The following is a 16407-nucleotide window of genomic DNA, read 5'->3' on the forward strand; positions in this document are numbered from 1 at the left end:
GGGAAAGGAGGTCAGGTGGGGAGAAGAATTTCAGGCAGAAAGACCATCACGTGCCAACACCCCCAAAGTAGGGAGCTTGGGCCCATCTATACATAGAAAGGAAGGCGCCAGGAAAGACGTGAGGCCAATTGGTGCAGTGAGCAGCCCACAGTAGAAGGAGTGGCCTCCTTCCACTCCTTCCAGCAGGAACCACGCCTGTTCCACAGACACTGGGAGGATGGGTGTGGGTGAAGGTGAATCTGTCAGTCTGGAAGCAGGAAGTCAGGGAGTTGTCTAATGGTTACTGTTTCCTTTGTGAAATAGTCCTGGTGAGGAGCGAGAGAACTAGGTGAGGTGGTGCAGGAAGCGCTATTATGGGCAAGAGAGGAGGAGGCCGAGCTCACTCACAGCTCAGCCCTCCCAAAGCAACTCCTCCTTAACACTGGCTTCCTCAGTTTTTGGTACCAAAGCTTCAATAACCAAGGCAGAGGCGCCCCAGATCCCTTGATGTTTAGCACGAGAGAGATCTGCAGAGATCTTAACTGCGATTCATTTCTCCTACCTCATAATTAAGTAATTTATTCAACAGGAATCAATTAAATGCCAAAAATATGGCCATCAACGCATCTCCTCAGGAAGACCCCATCCATGGGAAACTGTTGATATTCTTTTTTAAACAGTCTTCCCCCGTTTAATAAAGTAGGTTTCTCCCTCCCTTTCTCTTGCTTTCCTATTCATATTATGCCAGGATATCTTAAACTCACTCAGCTTCTAATCAAGCAAGGTCTGAGTTCTTTTTCTCTGTTTAATACTCAAGCACAATCACCTATTTATTTGTAAGCAGGCAGAATTAAATTGATTCTTTAGGAGGTGGCTTTTGACTGAGGATGGAGGTTTAGCACTTCTGGCACAGAGTCAAGTTTGTCCTAAGCTATGGTGGTTTAACAATATCCCCAGTCATTTGCTTCTACTTTCACTCATATACACAAATATGTTAGCCTCCAAGGATTTCTGAATTCAACTTGATATTTTGTTTCATATTCAACCCTAAACAAAGTATACTAGTCTCTCACTGCGGTTCAGACTAATGATTTAAAGTATCTCCCATTATGGCAAATCAGGCATGAAGCATCCCAAGGCAATTTGCTTGCAATGCAGACATTGTGAAGAGGTTGTGGTGATCTCACACTAAGTGGGATACCTAAATCCACAAGAAGAAAAAGAGAAGCTAAGGAGAAGGGATGGAATTAGTAAGGATAGACAATAAAGATAACTGAGCTATTTAAACAGTACTGAGGGACTTCCCTGGTGGTCCAGTGGTTAAGACTTCATTTTCAAACCCAGAGGGTGAGGGTTTGATCCCTGGAAGGGGAGCTAAGATCCCACATGCCTTGGGGCTAAAAAACCAAAACATAAAACAGAAGCAAAATTGTAACAAACTTGATAAAGACTTTATAATGGTCCACATCAAAAAATCTTTTTAAAAAAATAAAAACAAAGAGCATTGCTCCTTTCTGAGTGGTGGTAGCTAAACAGAGGATTCTAGATCACAGCCAATAACCAATCTTGTCAGAACTGCCTGGGACACACATGCACACACACACACAAATACACACATTAGTCCTTTATTTCCTGGTAGAAGCTACTATGATTCCATTTGTTAATATAGTATTTGTTCAATCTCCCTCAAGTTATTCTACATCCTATTCTGCCATTGATTTAAAACTCAAGCACCTCATATTATATAAAAAGAAACATGTTGAGCATTCAGGAAAAAACAGAGGGAGGGTAATTTGCTACAGATTTGCAGAATGTAAGTGATGGCAAGGGGAAGGGAAAGGTTAGGAACAAGGGGGTATGCATTAAGGCACTTCTTCACCTCCAGTTTTCAGGCTTGCAATGGGTGAATTGGGAGAAGAATGTGGGTGCTGGCTGAAAGAATATATCCCAAAGAATATGCTTTGGCATACTGTTTTTCCACTTTCTCCTCACTGTTTTGTTTTGTTTTTTTCCCCAAAAGAAAAAAACATGCCTGGGAGAAAAATACCAATGTAAGTACTACTTGTAATTCATATAAAAGTTCGCTATTGGCTTCTCTCAGCCCATGTGCCTTCAACCCCACTTGTGAATTACTGTACATCACCGTTTAAAAGAAAAGCCTCCAACAGCACAAAGCTCCATCAGTACAGACTCCACGGCAGCAAGGAAACATTAATCCCCCAAGCTCCCACATCAAGCTCAAAAACAATGCTCCTGGCTGTCATTTTTCATTCACACCAGTCCCATATTTCTATTAAACAAGACTGTTTTTTATTGACTGTTTCCCTCACACAGCACAATAAAGGAAATGTCAGCCCACAGAGACCACATCTTGAAACACAGGGCTTAACTGTGGGGATGGAAATCAGGGAAAGAAGAGGACAAATTTCCAGGGCTCTCCCTGACTGGTACCTACCAAACCGAGAAACGATGGGGTTCCTTTCTGCTCCACAGGCTCCCTGAGCTATGACTGATTCGAAATTTACCCGTTTCCCAAGAGACTACTTAAAAAGAAAGAAATTTCACAATCTTGCACAGTCGCTCCCTTACTCTCTCATTTCCCCTACTTCCACCTCAACTTACAAGAGGACTTTTGTATACATAAAGTTTCAGGAAACAAAGCGTACAAACACTCACACACAAATAAACTCCCCGAACTAACACCAGCGTATAATTGTGTTTTGGTTGGAGCTTTTCCAGCCCTGTCACCCGCTCTGTTAGGAGTAAATGGAAACCCTTTGCTTTGGCAAAGTTAGAAACAGACAAACTCGTCTCAGTTTCAAGTTGCACAAGTTCTCCCTCATATCTCTCAGCCCCCTTAAAGCCCCCCAACAAAATAAATTCACTACTGAAAAGACAGCAGGGATAAAAGAAAGAAAGAAAGAAAAAACCTATTCCCCAAATAAAGATCTTTCACTTCTCCCCAGCACGCAGCTTCCCCCTTTAGCCGGAAACACACAAAAGTTTCCAATTTTTGAAACCCCCTTTCAAGGGACCCTGGACTCTTCGGGCTCTTCCAAGGGATCCAGCTTTCGACTGTCCCGACTGCAGGCAGGCAGTGCTCTTCTGAGCACATTTCGCATTCTTGGAGTCAATACTAGGGCTGTTTCGCTCCCAGAAAGATCTAGAAAGCAGCGTTTAGTGGGCTGGCAGAGCCAGGTCTGCCTCTGCCTCCCTCCCCTTTGACCGGCCGCGGGGTGAGAAGTGTATTCGGCACAGTCGCCCTGAAACCGGCAGCGAAGGCGCAGTCAGAGCGGACAAAGTGCCCATCGCTCACTTTTAAACTCGCATCTGCTCCACTACCCCGCCGCCCTGCTTCCACATTCCTCCGCAGAACTTGGCGGGGCCCCCTCAGCCAAATCCAAACCGTACCTTCCTTGGATTCTTCTGCCTCGAAGTGCATGGTGTCTGGATAGGCGACTGCAGGGGCGACGACCGCGGACATGTACTCGCACGAGCTGGCAGCCAAACCCAGCACACGGAAAATAAAAGGAAGCAAAGCCACTAAAATCAAAACCTCCGCGGGGCGGGAGGGCTGGTTCTGGTGCAGGGATTTTCAGGGGGAAAGTTCTGCAAGAGTGACGAATCGCGTCTCAGCTGGGCGGCGGGAGTCCGCCCCCGGGGCCGGCGCCCCAGCGCGTCGCAGGCGGGCGACCTGGCGGCTCGTGGCCGGGCGCACGCAGGTGGGGCTGATCCGCGGAGGGGCCGGCGGAGGGGAAGAAAAGAAAGGCACATCTCTGCCGTTTTACATAAATCACAAGTGCAGCCGCGGTCAAAGACATCCACCTCCATCTTCAGGTTCCATTTTTCGACGCCCATTTAACTTTCTGTGTCTTGGGGTCTTAAACGCCCAAAATGAAGGATTTTAAAGTTGCTGGGTTTTGTACATTATTTTTTGCAGCAAAGTAACGTGGATATTGGTCCATGAGGCTGGAAGGACCTGTGGCACAAGCCCAGGAATGGGGCATTTTGAAGAAAGGTGGGAGTAGGGGGGAACTCCACCCCTTACCTTTGCAGAGGAAAAGCAGATCAGAAGCCTTAGTCACTCAGTATGACCCTGCTGACTTACTCAAACCTTACTCAAACCCCAACCTGAGTGCACTGACTGCTCTGCAGTCACCCCAAAGGGCCATTCCCAGACGGAGGGGGCGCCACTCTCTTCTTCGAAGGATGCAAGCCAAAGGCGGGGGTCGGGGGTGGGTGTGGGGAGGTATTCAGGCTTTTGAAATGCTGATAGAATAGGGGGCTGGAGAGTGCTTAGAGATCTCAATTCTGCCCCCTGGTCAGATCCACCAGCTGAGAGGAAGACGTCTTAGGTTTGTGAAGCTTTAGTTTTTCCTTTGGAGAAGGGGGAGCAAGAGCTGCCACTGACATAGCTGTCTTAATGGAGGAATTTGCAGAGCACTAGTTTTATTACAGATATAAGGCACCGGGTCCTCAAATAACATACCTGAAAGATCCATTAGGAAACTGTGAGAAAAGTTACATTCTTTTAATAAATTTATTTTCCAGCTGCTTTCCTTTCCATCATTTCCCTCGTTTTATACGGGCAAAAAAACAAGAAGAGAGGCACTATAGTAAATTTAGTGAACAGGCTCTATAGTAAATATAAATTTAATGACAAGAATATACAAAAGATACAGATGTAAAGAGTCTGAATTAAGATTTAGTTCTGCCATTTATTATTTGTATGACCTTGAGTGAATTATTTAACTTCTCTGGGCCTCCCTTTCCTTATCTGGAAAAAGAGAGTTTAAAGAGTATTAATTACTCCTCAGATTTATGCTGGGGATTAAATAAGGCAATATAAGCAAAAAGTGCTTTGAAAATCATAAACTCCTACACAGATTATTACAAACTACTGCAGCATTAAAAGTAATTTTTTGTAAAAGATACTCTAGCGTTTTATTCTAATATTGGGTTTGAACAGGAAAAAAAAGTTGTTTATGCGAGTCACAAGCAGTGAAGACTATTATAAATATCGATATAAGATATTAAATCACTTCCTACTGCTGAGTGATTCTATCACGCCTAAGACACCAGGCAGTATTTCATCTCAATTCCCTGAAAGGACAGGACAGAATGATGAGAGGAAGACATAGCCAGTCAGAAAGGAGAAAAGACGAGAAACATCTGGAAAGTATCAGTATTATGGAGCCTTCCGGAAGCTGACCTCACCAGGCTGCACCCTTCTGAAAGTCCCAGTTAACTGCGAGGTCCCCTGTGCCCCACATCCTGAGCTGCTAAGATGCAATAACTTAGTAACTTCATTCTGTAACTTCAGACTTACCGAGGAGACATGAAGGTCATTCTGAGACATGCTCCCTCACTAGTCAGAAGCGACCTTTCGTGTCTTGTCTAAGGAATCATTCTGGAAGTCCCCCCACCCCATCCCACACACACCATCTGTCCTTTGCCCTCCCCCATGGCAGCCCAGACTTCCACAGATGTCTGCCAGGAGCCCAGCAGCATCTCACCAGGGCTGTGAACTTCACAAAGATAACTCCCATTCATCTATAATTGGAGTAAGATGCAACACCTTTTCAAGGTGATGATTATGCAAATTCACACAACCCAAAGTCCCTTCTCACCAGTCACGGGAAGGGCTCACTTTTACCCTCTTCCTTCAGAAAGTGCCCCCATAAGAATGATTTATAAAAGGTCCTTCTGCAAGTCCAATTATGTTCAAACCACACAAGGTGTGTTAAAGTACATGTCCTTAACGTCCGACTTGTTTTTACGCTGGGTTCACAAAAAGGCCCTCAGCTTTGCTCAGGTTAGCCAAGGAGAACAACTGCTGAATGAACAGTTCAAGCACTGCTGTGTCAGCCTCTTAATCCAATTTAGAATCATTTTAGCAGCTAGGTTGATCTTTGACTTTCACTGGGGTCCTCAAGAAACCTGGCAAGAAACTTCTTTTGTATTTAAATGTAGCTCAGCAGTCACTCTGAGGAACAATGTCCCAATCTAGCTCCAGTGCAAGGCAGGCTCGGTTTATTTTGTGAGCATATCATAGCCTCTCTCCATCTAGTCCTACCCTCCTCCAAAACCACTCTTCTTTAGGATCCAAATTTCCAGATATTCTATGACTTCCCCATGTGAAAGCATCTGCGTCCTTCTCGGAAGTTTTATGGACCTGTTTTACAGTTTGGCAGCATTTATTTCTTTGTTTTGTGGTTAACTGCAAATTTATCTAAATTTCCTTAACCACCTAAAAGAGAAACCAGCTGACTGTATTGGTAAAATAGGTATGAGTTCAGAGTCTGCCTCTAATTAGCTCTTTCTGACTTCTCACATCACTCCTCTGAACTACAACTGTATAATACATAACATCAGGATGTCAGTTAAAATGATGTATGTATTTTGTACATGTTCTATGAAATCATCAGAAAAACTGTCCATTGCTTTCTATGTTTATTTTTTTCATAACACTCTCTGTATAGTAGCCTAAAAATAGTAGCTTACAAGCTTAGTTACTTAGTCATGTCTGACTCTCTGCAGCCCCATGGACTATAGCCAACCAGGCTCCACCGTCCATGGAACTTTCCAGGCAAGAATACTGGAGTGGGTTGCCATTTCCTCCTCCAGGGGATATTCCCAACCCAGGGATCGAACCCACATCTCCTACGTCTCCTGCGTTGGCAGGCGGATTCTTTACCACTAGCACACCACCTGAATTAAAATGCAGGCTAAGAATCTGAGATCCCTGGGTCAGGAGGATCTTCTGGAGGAGGAAATGGCAACCCATTCCAGTATTCTTGCCTGGGAGATCCCAGGCAAGGGGAAAGAGGAGCCTGGTGGGCTACAGTCCTTTGGGGCGGCAAGAGTCAGATAGAACTTAGCAGCTAAACCATCACCACCAACATACTGGTGTGTTGTTTTTTTTTTCTTTTCAGTCAGTCATTATCAAACATTTACATGTGTCACATGTAAAAGAACTCTGCTCACCTGGAGCTTACTGGCAAATTTTGGTAATTTTGATCACAGACTTGGAGTTCAAACTTCCAAGTGACCTTGGTTCTAAGGAAGATATTAACACCGCCTCTCAACTGAACTTTATCATAGAACAGCAGAAACATCTTCTCTTAAATTATGCATCAATTAAGCTGCTGGAAAAATGCCTGGGCTTTGGGCCTTTTCCTTACAGCTGCCCAGATGTCTGCCAAGAACAGGGGGAGGTCAGCAAGTGTCCAGACTTAGAAGAGAAGACCAGCAGAATTGGGAAGAGAAGGTACAATTCAATCAGAAGGAACCACACTCTGCTCACCTTAGAGAATGTGGTAAGTTCTCTGCAGCAAAAAAGACTAAGCATCTCTGTCAATTTGTTATAGACCTATAGCTTCCAGCCCTGGAGAAGGGAATGGCTAGTATTCCAGTATTCTGGCCTGGAGAATTCCACGGACTATATAGTCCATGGGGTCGAAGAGAGTCGAACATAAATGAGTGACTTTCACTTAGAGTTTCTAAGTCTAAGAATTCCATGCCACAAAAAATGGTAATTTCATCAATATTTTTATTTCTGCCTTGCTGACAGGCTGAATATATACAAACAACATTTAAGTCAGTGGGGGGGAGGTGAAAAAGAGTTGTTTACTTAGTATAAAAAGTGGCTTTCTCCTATTTGACTTTGAAGCTTTCCTCATCTTTTCTTGTATTATTTATGTCTACACACTTGAGAGTCTTTACAGGCTTCTATGTTCTATATATAAAGTTGGCTTTCAGTCCCTCTCCTCACTGAGGGACCTGTGTTCTTGGCCTCACCTGGTTGTGACTACAGGCTGTGCATCCTTCTTATCCTCCTTAGACATCTTGCACTTAACCTTCAAAAGAGGAGTGGGGCTAATTGGGTATCTCACCAGAGTCCCTGCCTAGCCCGGGTGATCTCACTGTTCATGCTTTAAGAAAGTTTGATTTACCAAAAGTGGAGAAAGGGTCACTCAAATGACAATGGAAATCTCTCACGCACCTTCTCAGGAGCCCAAGCCCTGAGCCTCAAGTGGCCTCCTGCTTACGCATTGCTGGTACTGGGATGAGGCAGGGGAGGTTGGGAGGCAGGACAGAAGTGCTGTGAGTCAAGGAAGAAGGCTGAGGATGAGTGCTGACTCAAAGGATGGGGAAAGCTGCCTCCCAGGGGCCGTGCCTGGGAGTCGGAAGTCTGTTCTGGGTAAACCCTCTCTTCAGTCTTCCCTATGGCTTTTTCCGTAAATCCTCCAGGCTCACTACTGCCCTGGGTGTGAGTGGATAATTCTGAGGAAATGAGAAGTGCTGACATCTGGGGTGAGCATACATAGGGAGAAAACAGTACATCTGGGAGGCACTTGTTTCCTAGGCTCTCATTGTTTGCTTCTTTTTCTCCTAAGAAATCTTTCTTAGGAGGAAAAGTAAAAACTTTTAGCAGATGATGAAACACACACACACTCAAAATCAGCTCTGAAAATATTACCTGAAGAATTTATGACTTTGGATCTTTCTTTTGTAATACTTAGCTAAGATGCCTTGCATTTACATAGGCTTTATGCAGACTTCCCAGTTAGCTCCCTTAGATCATCATACTCATTTTACAGACATGTAATTAAAGAAAGGGAGGTTATACAATTTGCTCAAGGTCACAAAACTAAGTAATAATGTTCTTGAGACTACAGTAAATGCAGACCAGGCCTCCAGTCTTCTATATCCAGACTTTCTCACTCTATTAAACTACTTGTGTAAAATTCGAGATCTTTATTTTGCAGAGGAATAATTCAAAGTTTGCTGTACTGGGAGAGTCCCAAAGAGTTTGAATTGGTCATGACTCTAGGATGGAATGCTCAGATGGTTCTGTTCACAGGCTTAGATCACAGCCTCAAATCAAAACTATCCCATTCCTGATATTCAATGCTTTAAATAAGCCATAAGTTTAATAGCTTCTATTTATTCAGCTACATGAAACTACAAATCCTTTTTTTTTTTTAATTAAAAGTTCAGTCAAGACCCCAACTAAACCTCCTTGCATGTAAGGCTGCCAGAAGCAGGGCAAAGAAAGCCAGACTCAGTTTGGGAGACTTGGGCCTGACTACCATAAACCCAGTAAGCACTGTCTCATTGACAATAGGATTTTATTTTTCTATTCATTCTTCTATCACTTTTCTTCTAAAATTTGCAAGTCATTAACCTCTCTGAGCTTCTGTTTGCCCATCTGTAAAATGGGAATAATGCCATAGAAAAGGAACTAACCTTCAGAAAAGGAACAGGAGGAAAAAGTGATCAATGATCATAGTCACAGAACCGCAGACTTGGAAGTGAACTTAACGGGTCACTTATTTTAATCCTCTACTGGCTGTGAAGCCATCTCCTAGACACATCACAGGCAGCAAGCCTTCATCCAGACTCTCCTTGATTACTTCTATTAACAGAGACTCACTGCCTTAACAAAGCCCCACTTCCTCTCTAGTCATTAGAAAGTTCCTCATTATCATGAACTGAAATTCATGCTTAAGGGCAGTGATATTCAAATTACTTCCAACCTAACCACTGCTTTTACCACTTACAGCAAGGAAATAATTTTATGATAAGATAAACAAAAATTTTCTTTTTCAGCTGCTTAATGGAGACCCCTCATGTTGGCTAGCAACTGCAGTTGAATGCAACGTGAGACAGTTATGCAACTTTCCAGGGCTGGCCACACATCTGCTATTGATTATAATGAAGAATTCAGAAGTAAGCAGCGTTGCTTAAGGCAGCAGTGACAATTTCTTTCTCTCCTGTGTGTCCACTCTACTCCAAGGAGGTAGAAAAGGCAGCCAAGACAAGGAGGGTAATGGCCCTGCTTGATCCTATCAGAGGAGTTATGAACTGTATTCGGGTTTCTGAACAACATTTGAAATCCACAAGAAAACAGAAGTAGTGCTCATATGTGGAATCTGGACCACAGACTCCTGTTCGCATATCTGTTTGAAAGTCTAATCGACTCCAAGTTGTCATATTTGGATTTTACCAGTGAGTTTCTGACATGGGTAGAATCTCTATCAAGTTAATATTTGTGCCAACTCATCACTGCTTTAGAGACAGAAAACACCCGGAGATGAAGCTACAGGGCTAGACAGGCTTGCCCGCTGAAAGCAGCCAAGGTTAAAACTCAGCCGGCAAACTCAGCAGGAGGTAAAAACGTGAACCAAAACAGAACTTATCCAAACAGTGTTTCAGGGGGAAAGGGAAGGCTGTTTTGCAGGTAGCACTGAAGGGCATGGATTAGAAGTTTGTCCTTTTGAATGGGTCAGCTTACAAAACAAGTTATTCAGCTTCTCTTTAAAGAAGAGCTATACAGAAGCATGTATCAATTATGAGTCACAAAATTGTTAAACATCATCAAAATGAATATATCTTCTGGGAAACCAGTAACATGAACAGTATGCCTGCCTACCTACCTAAAAAAAGTCTTATTAAGTCCATCCATTTTCTAGGACTTCCCTGGTGGCTCTGATGGTAAAGCGTCTGCCTATAATTCGGGAGACCCAGGTTCAATCCCTGGGTCAGGAGGATGAGAGACTTCACTTTCACTTTTCTTTATTTTCTAGTAGAAACAGAAAAGTGAAAGTGTCAAGTTCCTTAGTCGTGTCCGATTCTTTGCAACCCCATGGACTGTAGCCTGCCAGGCTCCTCCGTCCATGGGATTCTCCAGGCCAGAATACTGGAGTGGGTAGCCATTCCCTTCTCCAGGGGATCTTTCTGACCTAGGGATTGAACTGAGGTCTCCTGCATTGCAGGCAGACTCTTTACCATCTGAGCTATCATGAAGCCAAAAGCTTTTAAAAAAAAAAAAAAACACTAACTTTTAAAATTCTTCCCTTATGGCTCAGCTGGTAAAGAATCCACCTGCAACATGGGAGAGCTAGGTTTGATCCCTTGGTTGGGAAGATCCCCTGGAGGAGGGAAAGGCTTCCCACTCCAGTATTCTGGCCTGGAGAATTCCACAGACTCTATAGTCCATGGGGTCGCAAAGAGTCAGACAGGACTGAGTGACTTTCATTCACATACATACATACATAACTATCTCAATAGAATTTTTACTATTGAATTCAGCAAAGTCCTCTTGAATGGCATTCAACTTTCTCAATTTCAACTATGTACCACCAGCCCAAAACAGACAGACGAAGAGAGGAAATAACAATGTAAACAGTGCATCAGTCACCAGTAAGCGATTTCATGCTGCAGAGTAAGCGTGGGATAGAGCTAGGACTTTGCTGTTCCCTCCCCGGGCCCTGTCTCTGCATCGCCTCTTACACCATGAGCATCGTATACATATTGATGAAGAATGCTGTAGCTAAGGCTATGGATTTTTTTCATGTCAAAGTGCCTCTGAAGCTGACGCAACTATCTCATCCAATCCTAAAGAAACAGGAACCTGCTCCAATACTAGAGGAAACACTTACAGTAAGTCTTATACTTACTGGAAGACAGTATGTTATTCTCCAATCTGGTAACTTCCTAAAAGATCTTCTGAAGTAATACTGACCCTGTACAATTTTTACACGACATATGACTCTCTGTACTCTTAAGGAAATCAGTACCTTAGATTCTCATATATGAGAGCGATGTGGTCCGAGTTGGTGAAAGAGTCTCCCATTTTTAGCCCTGAGATCTTCAGATTGTGCCATGGTGTCTGAGAGCACTACACAAACTCACAGGGGTGTTGCAGGATGCTTTAAATGTTTGAGGAAGACATAGCATTATTCAATGTCTCTCAGACACTGCGTAAGCTACTAGTTCAAGCCAGTTCATTGTGTAATATTAGACTGTGATACATGTCTTTTGATGTCATTTCTTTGCAAAGCTAGGTGTTGGCAACTGCTATACTGAAAAGCAAATATTATGTGAAGAGTAACATGAAAGAAGAAATGAGGGTGGTGGATCCAATTTGATTTCAAGGTTTAAGAAGTTATGAGGTGGCCAGTTATCAATCTATTGTCTCATGGCTCTAATTCACCTTTCATTCATGCGTGTATGCTCAGTCCTGTCTGACTGTTTGCAATCCCCTGGACTGTAGCCCACCAGGCTCCTCTGTCCATGGGATTCTCCAGGCAAGAGTACTGGAGTGGGTTGCCATTTCCTCCATCAGGGGATCTTCCTGACCTTGGGATTGAACCTGCGTCTCCTGTATCTCCTGGATTGGCAGGTGGATTCTTTACCACTGAGCCACCTTCCCTGCTCCGAAAAAATAAAGAGGAGACTTTAGATATTTTTTATCTTGCCAGCTGGTGCTATCCTAAGCTTTGTCACTGGAGTGCCATGGAGACACATTACAGGAAGAAGAGCTTTTGCTTCCGGGTTCTGGTGAGCTCTGGCTGCGAGCTGCCACAAGCATGCATGACTTCTCCAGCCCCTAGTTCCTGTAATGCAGGCACCTTCTTCAACAACTGGCTCCTGCTGTACGTGGTGGTCAGCAACAACCAGCCCCCAGCAGCTTCTGCTGGCATCCCCCTTAGGAGGCTTTGTGGCAGAGCACCTCTAGTGAAAAACCTCCCCATGAACAGATTTCCTCAGCATCCTAGAGGACGGATTTCCAGCAAGTTTCTACCTGCACAGCACTGCTGTGACTTCTCTGCCACTCAAGGAGCCAAAGCCAGCCACCTTTTCTCCAACAAGGTCTAGAGTAGAAGAGAAAGGAAGTTTGGGTTTGGTGCCCTGTTTCAAGCCTACGAGAAGGGGTTGCTTTTTATATTTGTTACTCCCTATTCTTTAGAGTTCTCTTCCTAACAGCCAGCCCTCAGCAAAATTAATATTTAACATTTTTTTCTTTCTTATTGCTATTTTCAACTGTGGTAAAGTGCACATCATATAAAAGTACCACCATCTTGATCACTTTTTAGCTATACAGTTCAGTAGGATTAAGTACACATACTTTGTTGTTCCAATCTCACCACCATCCATCTCCAGAATGCTTTTCATCTTGAAAATGGAAACTCTGTGCTCATTAAACACTAACTCCCCATTCTCCCCTCTCCTCAGCTCTTGGCAATCATCATCCTATGTTTTCTTTCTGAATCTGTCTACTCTAGGTACTTCATATGCATGGAATTACACAGTATTTGTCTTTTTGTGACCGGTTTATTTCACTTAGTTAATATCCTCAAGATTCATCCATGTTGGAGCATGTGTCAGAATTTCCTTTGTTTTTTAAAACTGAATGATACTCCATTGTGTGTATATACCATGATTTGTTTTTTTTCCCTTCAACCATCAATGGACACTTGGATTGCTTCTACCTTTTGGTTTTTGTGAATAATGCTGCTATAAACATTGGCATACAAATGCAAGCTCAAATCCCTGCCTTCTATCCTTTTGGGTGCATATCCAGAAGTGGAATTGTTTGGTCATAACGGCAGCTCAGTAGTAAAGAATCTGCCTGCCAAGCAGGAGATGCAGGTCCGATCCCTGGGTGGGGAAGATACCCTGGAGAAGGAAATGGTAACCCACTGCAGTATTCTTGCCAGGGAAATCCCATGGACAGAGGGGCCTGGCAGGCTATAGTCCATAGCATCACAAACAGTCAAGACACGACTTACCAAATAAACAAGAAGAAGATGGTAATTCTACTTTTAAGTTTTTAGGAGCTGCCATACTGTTTCACTAGCTAGTATTTCTTTATATTACACGTTCCTACTTAAATTATCATGTGGTTTATCTCCTGATTGGATCCTGACTGAAACATGCAAGCCCCAACAGATGCACCCATTCCATCAGTAACTAACTGGTAAAGAATGAAATAAAAACGATTATTTTTGAACATTTCAATTTATGTATATTTTCACATGCTTACAAAGTTATTAGTACATGAATACTTATTAAGTTATTGGGACCTAACCCGTCACAAGTGAAACTGTTAGGTCCCTCTTGTGTTCTGGGAATGACATGAAAACATCCCTGAGGCACTGTGGGTTCCACAAGTGAAGCTGTTGGGAACCTTTGCTCCCACCTATGTGTTTCTAGCTGCCCTCAGCAACTGTCTGCCTGGAAGGTTCCTTAGGCTCACCTTGGAAGGATACTCATCTAGGGAGAATCCTTACACTCGAAGGCACAGATAGATCCCTTCCCTACCCGCAACATCTTGGTTTTCTTCAGAGTATTGCATTTGTTCTTACTTAGACAACGGTAGCCAAAAACTTATGACTATCAGTGACTTATGCTGCATTGCGGCCCCTTCTTTCTTTTTTTAAAAAGTATTTATTTGTTTATTTTTGGCTGTGCTGGGTCTTCCTTGCAGCATGCAGGCTTTCTCTAGTTGTGGCGAGTGGACAGCGCTCTAGCTCCAGTGCCTGGACTTCGCACTGCAGTAGCCTCTCTGGCTGCAGAGTCCGGGTCCTAGAGCACATAGGCTCAGGAGCTGGAGCGTGGGCTTCGCTGCCCCGTGGCATGTGGGATCTTGACATTGGCAGGTGGATTCTTAACCACTGGACCTCCGTGGAAGTCCCTCTTCTTTCCTTCTTTCTTCTTTTTTACTGTTCTCTTATTTCTCATTTCACTACGTTCCACCATCTAAATGTTTCCTGAAGAGGCCTTTCCCCCCCTCTGTTCCCACAGCTGTTAGTCTGTCATCTCGAACTAGTATTATCCAACATACTCAAGCTGGTCTCCCTTAAATGAGACCATGGGTTGAAAATTCAAATGCCCACTGAGGCTCGAAATAGAATAATTCGTACCTGCCACAGTCCCTGCCCCATGAAGGCAGCTGAGCTAAGCAGGCTGTGAGCCAGGCGCCCCAGGATGCAGCTGGAACACTGACCTCTCTCTCACAAAGAGAGCATGGGCGATGCAAATGAATGGAAATGACAGTACTAGTGGCAAAATCCTCCTCACCGCCCCTAAACACAAACAGATATGAATGACTGGAAAAGTAAGTAATCATTCAGAAACTCAGACGCTTGTTTTCATTAGCTGGAAATTACTGGAAACAAACCTTAGGACACATTGTGACATCGTGTGCAGCCATGCTGGAGGAACAAGGCTGCAGGTCTACTTTTTCTGCTCTGTTAAACTTTTTCTTTTTTTTACCCCAAAGCCTAGTTCAGGTCTCAATCCCTCCATAAGGCTTCAGTAGGAGCCCACAGTAAACTTAACTTTCACTGTGAACTTCTAACACAAAGTCGATGTTAGTTGTCTCTGAGGCAGATGTGTAAGCTATTTGGGACAGAAGATTGTATCTTGTGGGCTTTTTTTTTCCCTTTCTAGAGAGTAGAATATGTTGGGATTCTATGAATGTACTATATAATTAATAAAACTATCATTTCATAATATTGAATTATGACAACATATAGGAATAAGCCTAATTTCTCCTTATCTTAAAAGTACATTACAAGGAACTGTATACATAAATATGTTATCTTCAAGGACAGAAAACAAGAAAATTTGCACTGCATCTGGAGAACTGAGGCTGATAATCTGCAACAATCCAAAACTCTACCAGATAAGGAGCCAAGAAGAAAATAATTCTGACATCTGCAAGCCTTCTGTTTTACAACGTACACAGAATGGATGTGCTTCCTCTTAACATTCTCATAAACAGAGAGTGCTGAGCAAATGCAAACGGCCCCAGAAGAAGCCACTAGACTGTCGGCTTCAACTAATGGATCGTTCTTATCTTTACAGAGGCAACCTCACGAGCCCCCTGTCAAACCCACCACAGTTGTCCTTGAGCCATGAATAAGATGGATTGAACAAAATTCCACTTCAGGTGATGGAATTTCCAGGGCCAGCAAAGTACAGACAGAAGCTGCCCACTTGCAAAGAGCAGCAGCCTTACCTTCTTCAGAGTGGGAACACCGTTTTCTTTAAGAACTAACATCCGGCACTGGGCCACCTGAATATATATACTAATAAAGCCAGATGGAAATTCCAGACACCTCTTTTACTCGAGGCATGAACTCCTCGCAGGCAATCAACATTCTATTAAGCAAGCCTCTTAGGAACAAGCTTTTCCTCAGAGGCTGTTTGCATTTACAACTTGTTACATTTTCTAAGGCCAATTTGGGATCCATGGTTGCACAATATGTAATTAATTTTGTCACCTGTTTTCTCAATGGATCAAATTTGCCCATGAATGAAAGGGCAGCACCTTGGTGGTTCCAAATACCCTGTTACCTGGACCAGAGGAAGGAGAGTATATCCTCCTTGGCCACAGACCCAAATTCAGAACCAGCAATGCAGTTTAGTACCAAACAATTTATGTGTTTAAATGAAGCTTATGTTTTAATATCATTAGCTAATAAGTGTAGTTTATTAAGCACCTACAATGTGCTAGGTATTACGCCATGCTCATGACAGAGCATATTTCTGCTCTTACTGCATCTCAGTAGGGTGAAATTTTCTAGCTCTTGAAGTGCTTCTGCATACATCATCGTTGATCCTCATAATAAT

At 43.4% G+C, this 16407-nt stretch overlaps 1 protein-coding gene across 3 annotated transcripts in view; it reads right to left on the reverse strand.

The window, feature by feature from the left end:
• TNFAIP8 (TNF alpha induced protein 8) overlaps positions 1 to 16407 on the reverse strand; it is a 137319-nt gene that overhangs the window by 41719 nt on the left and 79193 nt on the right. Inside the window, exon 1 of one of the 3 annotated variants that reach the window (XM_065934573.1) lies at positions 3391 to 3646. The exons of the other annotated variants lie outside the window; for them this stretch is intronic. Within the exon in view, the coding sequence (XP_065790645.1) occupies positions 3391 to 3463 (73 nt within the window). The 5' untranslated portion in view covers positions 3464 to 3646. Of the gene's footprint in view, positions 1 to 3390; positions 3647 to 16407 lie in introns of those variants that run through there. 3 annotated transcript variants of the gene reach the window in all.

Source organism: Muntiacus reevesi, chromosome 1 (assembly GCF_963930625.1).
Source record: "Muntiacus reevesi chromosome 1, mMunRee1.1, whole genome shotgun sequence".
Lineage (NCBI taxonomy): Eukaryota > Metazoa > Chordata > Mammalia > Artiodactyla > Cervidae > Muntiacus > Muntiacus reevesi.